The sequence below is a fragment of the Lepisma saccharinum genome, chromosome 14, assembly GCF_977018435.1.
Source record: "Lepisma saccharinum chromosome 14, izLepSacc3.1, whole genome shotgun sequence".
Taxonomy (NCBI): Eukaryota; Metazoa; Arthropoda; class Insecta; order Zygentoma; family Lepismatidae; genus Lepisma; species Lepisma saccharinum.
The window spans coordinates 53,247,888-53,254,636 of record NC_139242.1 but is presented as its reverse complement, the minus strand read 5'-3'; the positions used below and the strand labels follow the sequence as shown (position 1 = coordinate 53,254,636).

Here is a 6,749-nt window from a genome sequence, read left to right as displayed (position 1 = left end):
GACTTAGTCGAAAGTTATAAGCAAAAATCGGTGTATGAAGATGTAATACTTATATTACCTCCACAAGTTTCACAAGCTGCTACATTCACAACAGTTGTTCAAAGTGGCGTCCCCCAGCTTTGCTGCAGGCATGACATCATCGTCCCACACAGTCCTGGAGTACCCGTTGGAACAACCTCGGGGTCCTTCGAACAATGTCACAAGCAGCGAAAATTCTTGCAAGGAGATCCTCTTCAGTCTCGTACACATGACCCCACAAGAAGAAGTCAAGTGGGGACGCCACTTTGAACAACTGTTGTGAATGTACCAGCTTATGAAACTTGTACAGGTAATAAAAGTATTACATCTTCATACACCGATTTTCGCTTATAACTTTCGACTAAGTCGCTTCCGGACCAGGGTTCCTTATCTCAAATTGATACATGTGCCCTCCTCCATCATCCCTGAAAGTTTGTATCATCATCCCGGAAACACCCTGTATATATATATATATATTGCAATATGAAGTTGGCGCCGTGGTGGTGTAGTTGGTGGGAAAGGACCCATGATGGAAATGCTGAACAGAAGAAAAGTATGTTGACAGGGAGACTGTCTAAAAGGGGAACTACCTGGTTAAGGGGAAAGGATCTGGGGAAGAAGAGGACAGATGATACATAATATAAAATTAAGTGGATCATATAAGAGTAAGTCACAAGATCAGAAAGCCGCATTGAAATACCTGGATCTATTAAGGCACAGAACAAGAAAGGAAATACATGAAACTATTGTATGTACTTTGTAGGATGGATTATTTCTTATTGTCTCCGCTGATATCTCAAGAACATGTTGTAAGCGAGTGTAAAGTAACGTGTCCAGAGAACCCCGCCCACATGATGCTTTTTGTAGCTCAAGGCGCATGCGCAGAATTCTACTGCGCATCCCCATACGCGCAGGCGCTCGCTGACTAGCTTCAGGATTAAATTCACAAATGTTATGAACTTGAATTAGCTTAGACTGACTAATGAGTATCTCTCTCTCTCTCTCTCTCTCTCTCTCTCCCTGTCTGTCTGTAATTGTGTTGTAGTCGACCCATGATTTTCTGAAGGCTCTGTTCCAGCTAATGCAGCTATTGTGTCTGATTTGATTTTTTGTTACTTAGTGTCGCATTTCTGCAACTTTTTGATAATCACGAAGATGAAGATGAGTGATGATATTGTTGAAGGGATACTCATCGAATTTTGACGGTTTAATAGTCCGAAGAACTGGACAGACATTCTGCATGTATCCTTCAGAAAATTTTATATCTTTAACCCTACATTTCAAGAGTTATTCTGGCATGTTAGTTCCTTCAGCTTTCTCCTCGTAGCTCATGAAAAGCACCGAATGCGTGAATAGTTTGCGTGATTTCATATCGTTCAAACTCAACGCCATCTATTTCTGCATTATTCGCGTGCCCCTTTCGTAAACTAAGCTGTCAGCAATGGCAATCGTTCCTGTCAACACGTCACCTACGTTCGCCGAACGGCTAAAATTATTCCGGCAGCGTCAACGAAGTGTTTGCAACAGCAGATCGTGAACTTCGTAGCAAAACGACTCGCAGCTTCTATTGTTGACCCAGACCATCCCAACCGTGCTCAAGTACATTACTCGGAACTGAAGTGCATTCTTATTGATTAGATCCAAACGCTGGGAGAGGTAACAACGCTCAAAGGGTTGTAGTGGGAGAATTGACCTGTAAGAAGTTTACGTTAGGTAACAACACCCTTTCCCTGCCTGTGTCTGTTTCTCTCAAATGTCCATTCCTCTTTAGTTTGTCGTTTCTCTAAGAGAAAAATTGTAATCAGTTCGGAAAGATTGCTAGTGGATTATGGATTGTATAGAGAGGAATAGATCAATAATAATAATAACAACCCTCAAATGCACAGAAAGAGAGAGATGGAGAAGTATAAAGAGAAAGAGAGACTCAGATAGAAGGAAAGATAAATGGGAAATGAGAGAATGCCACAGAAAGAGAGAGAAAGACAGAGGAAGAAAACAGAAAAAGAAAGATAGAAATAAATAAAGAGAGAGAGAGAAAGATGAGGGCTGAGGAGAAAGAAATGAGGTATAAACACAGAAATGAAGATACGAGGCGATAGAAAGAGGAACATAAATGAAAAAGAAGCTAGATCAAAATAGAGAGAGGGAGAAGAAGGTAGAAAGATAAGAAAAAGATAGAGACAGAAATAAATGAAGAGGGGAAAGCGATAGAAATAGGAGGACAAGAGGAAAACAGAAAAAAGGAAGATAGAAATGAAGAGAAGAGAGAGAAAGAATAGAAACAAGTAGAGACTCAGAAATGCAGAGAGAAAGCGATAGAAATAAACAGGGAGAAGAGGAAAAACAGCAAAAGGAAGATACGGTACGTATAGTTGCATTAATTTCTGAAGGTCGATTTCTAAGTGACACGTGTTGCATGTCGCTTCGGTCTGAAAGCTCGCTGAGAGAATCCACGACCAGTAAAGGAGAGCTCAATTGTAAACATATCGTTCTTCATTGGCACGGACCTTGGAGGTATGAAACACCTTCTTCCCCTCCCTACAAATTCCTCAAGAAGTACAGATAAAAATATTGTTATATCAATCTTGCCTCCCCAATATTTGTGTGAAGTTGGAACTACTGTGTACATCCTTGAGCCTAGATCCCAAATGAAATTATCTGACTAGTACACTGGAAATAGCTGAGCCAATGCACAGGGTGGCGCATATTGTATCTACTAATTGGAGTTTGCAACCCTGCCAGAATGCACTTACACATGCGCCGCATACCTACATCATGGAGAGTTGAGAGTCAGGCATTAAGTATACCATGGAGCATTGGTCAGTACAGTACAGAAGCCGGTGGGAACCTTCATCCAAAAAGGCTTCGTCACGGGCACTACAGGGGAACAAAGAAGTTCGTCATGCACCTGTTCCAGAGACACACTGCATTCTGATGTGGATTAGACAGTTTGGAGCCACGGGTAGTGTTTCAAACCGTCAGTCGCCAGGTCGGACAAGAAGTGTTCGGAAGCCAGAGAAGGTGGAAGGCTTTCGCGTGGCACTTGAACCGAGTCCTCGCCACTCATGCACGAACTTTAAATCTGACCGTTGCTGGAAATTTGAAATTTCATGCTCATAAATAACTGCAGATGATTCAGGAGTTGAGAGACACCGATAAGCAAAACAGGCGCACCACCTGCGTTGACATTCTTGAAATGATGAACCAAGAACCGTTGTTTCTCTCGCACCTGCTGATGTCAGATGAGGCAAACGTTTTCCATTCCGAGTATGTGAATAAACAAAATTTCCGCTATTGGTCTCATGAAAACAATTCACTTTTACATGCAAAGCCTCACACGAGTCAAAAAGTTGTGGTACGGTGTGTAACTGGTATGTGTGGGATTATTGACCCCTACTTTTTTGAGGATGATGCTGCACCGGAAATAATTATGAATTCCGATCGCTACTGTGAAATGTTGCAAATTTTACTCATCCCAGAATTGAGGGCAAGACAGTTGATGGATATACCATTTGGTTCCAACAGGGCGTTGCAACGGCGCACACGAAAAACACAAACATGGCTGTAATCCGACTGACTTTTCCAAATCGTCTGATTTTCCGCTTTGGAGATTCTACTTGGTCATCCCGCTTTCTAGATTATATAGTTCGGAACTACTTCCTCTGAAGTTATCCTGAAGGAGATAGTCTTTGCACGTCGTTTGCAGACGTTTGGCGAATTGGAGACTACCAACAGCCGTGAAAGACGCGCTATTCTACAGGGCATGTTGAGATTCGTAATGGAAGCCTTCCCGCATCACCTCGAACAGTGCATCCAAAATATATATTTCTCCCTTACTACTAAGAACCTCTGCACACAATATACAGTCTATTTGTGTATGTGTGTCTCGTAAACCTCACACACCTGAAATGTGCGTCATTTCCCATCACCAATGCCAGTTCGCTACCAGTGATTGACCCTACCTGTATGTTTCCGTCTTGTTCTCATGCAAGCTGCAACTCAAGGTAACTTAATATATAAGGTAGGGCCATCCGAAAATTGCCGATCATGCACGAGCGCGTGACGTCATGTGGGAGGATCGGTTATGCTCGGTGCCCCTTCGGTTATGTTCGTTCTAGGCTTGGCCGAAGCAAACGGCCGCTATCATTTCTATGCGAGTTTCAGAGAGGGAAAGTGTTTCATTACTTTGAGGGGGAAATATTAATTACCATACTTCGGGATGGTATTGAGGTATTCCTTTAATGATTAGTAACATAATTAAAACATGCTACTTTTAAAACAGGGAAAATTGCACATGCAAACGTATTGTAAAAAATCATGTTTCTGAAACCTGATCGATATATTACAAAGAAGGTTGTCCGTGTTCTCATTAGAATTTCAGATTTCATCATTTCATAAATCGTATTATGATTTTAATAATAAGAAACGTTGCATGCTAAAGAAGAATTGCATAGTGAGAGAGTTACAAAGAAAGAATTGATTGACAGATTTGGTTTATTTTTGCTTTTCTGTCTTTTTTTTTAAATATGAAAGGAAACCCCATAAGAGGTAGCACCCCCCCTTTCGATCTCTTTTCTTTGTTTCGACAAGCCGGCCTCCTTGACGTAGTGGTTAGCACATCGCACTTCAACGCCAGAGGTCTGGGTTCGAATCCTGGTCTGGGCATGGATGTTTGTGAGTGTTCATTCATCATTTCATCACTCATCCCTATCTTCGCAAATTAGCCAAAAGTGGCACAAGAAGCGAAGTAAAATGAAGCAAATCAATCAATCAATCTTTCTTTCCACATATACTATCGCATTTACTAAATTCTCAATTTTCTCATTAAGGACAAATTAATGTCTTACCCGATTGGATTCGAATCCGGGACCCCTGGCGTCGAAGCGCGATGTGCTAACCACTTCACTAAGGAGATCGACAGAGGCCTCCGAGGTACTACGGGCCTCACAGAACGTCACAGGAGTACTATCGGATTATAAATTATGGATATTAGAGTTTGGATAATAAATAAATAAATTATATAATATATAATCTATAAATAAAAAAAACACCCGTTGTTTATTTATAGAATCTCAAAGAGAGCGATAGTTTGCCAAACTAAGAAAGAATCCTATTTTGTTCTCACAATGATAAAAATAGAAGGCATAATCAAAAATAAAGTGGTAACTATAGATTGACACAGAATTGAATAAGCTGAATTTTGATGTAACTCGTTTTTATGTGGTTCTACTGATTAACTTTTAATTGGAGTCCAAACTTGAATATCCGCAATTTTTAATCCGATAGTAGTCCGGTATAATCTATTTACAACATTTAACACAACGCAGTACAAAAGCCTAATATTTAGTTTTCTGACTGAATAGTTTCTTCTTATTGATTCAGAACGTTGCAATCATTTCCAAGAACATTTCAAATTTTACATAACATCAGAAAGTATTAGAATTATACTGATATACTTAAAATCCAATCTTTACCATTCTCCATAATGTAACTTTATTTTTGAAATTATCAAGTGAAAGAAGCAATATACAATCTAGATAAAATTTTACTCTGCATTTGAAACTTACTCTAAATTCGAAAGAATCCCCAACCTTCTTCATATATTTATTTACTGTACAATAATTTACGTACGGATCAAAGTTCCACATGCAAATTTTTTTTGGAAAGTTTTAGGTGGAGGAAGAATGATGAAATAGTTTGTAAGATAGTAGTTTCAGACTTTGAAAACGCAATTCCAGCTTGTAATTTGCAGATATTTTTAATTTCTCTGGTTCAAATTTGGCTGCAAGTCATCGTTGTCATAGTTCTAAAAAGTATTTTTTCGTATTTAGAACTTTACATACAAACTCGTGCAGAATACGAACCAAAGTGTACAAGTACTAATTTAACTAAGTTAACCTACTCGAAATACTTGATGAGTACTAGGAACATCAAACTTAAATGTCTTAACCTACTAATTTAAGCCTATAGAAATAGATTTATGATCACACGATAAATGAAACGCTTTGAGAATATCGTTTGAAAAAAAATTGTTTGAAACGGAAACGCTTAGGACAAGCACGCGACAATGGCCCGGACTAAGCAAACTGCACGAAAATCCACCGGAGGCAAGGCCCCAAGGAAGCAGCTCGCCACAAAGGCAGCTAGGAAGAGCGCTCCCGCCACCGGAGGAGTGAAGAAGCCCCATAGGTACAGGCCAGGTACCGTGGCTCTTCGAGAAATCCGTCGCTACCAGAAGAGCACCGAGTTGCTCATCAGGAAGCTTCCTTTCCAGCGTCTCGTCCGCGAGACAGTCCGTGTTTCTGTTATATATGTGTGTGCGTATGTGTGTGTATGTTTATATAGGCTATGAGTACATATATTCCTGTATGTATATATATATATATATATCTATGGATTCTTCTGTTAATATTATTTTAATTGATTTATGCACAGTATAAAATTGTACTCGTATATAGTGCAGTTGTTTTTCTCTTTCCTTCATTCATCTTCTAAAGTAGGGTATTGTTATAAATTGGTATTTATGATCTATGTACGTCTTTCTTAATTGGAGCCAGAGCTCTGTTATAGGCGATAAGTAAATAATACATTTAATTTATTTATTAATATTTAATTTCGAAGGTATGTATTAATTAATGTACAAAGTTTAAAAAAAATAGATAAGTATTTACGAGTAAATTTGTTGGGATTAGGGCATCGCCTCTTTAAGAAAATAGCATTGGTCTCATGAG

The 6,749-nt window shown here is 39.4% G+C and overlaps 1 protein-coding gene across 1 annotated transcript; it reads left to right on the top strand.

Moving 5' to 3' along the window:
* Nucleotides 1-6,085: 6,085 nt before the first annotated feature.
* Nucleotides 6,086-6,370, top strand: LOC145998361 (histone H3, embryonic-like). The gene has a single exon (XM_083134770.1). It carries the CDS (start codon nucleotides 6,086-6,088, stop codon nucleotides 6,368-6,370), a length of 285 nt encoding a protein of 94 aa, XP_082990896.1.
* The last annotated feature ends 379 nt before the right edge of the window (nucleotides 6,371-6,749 follow it).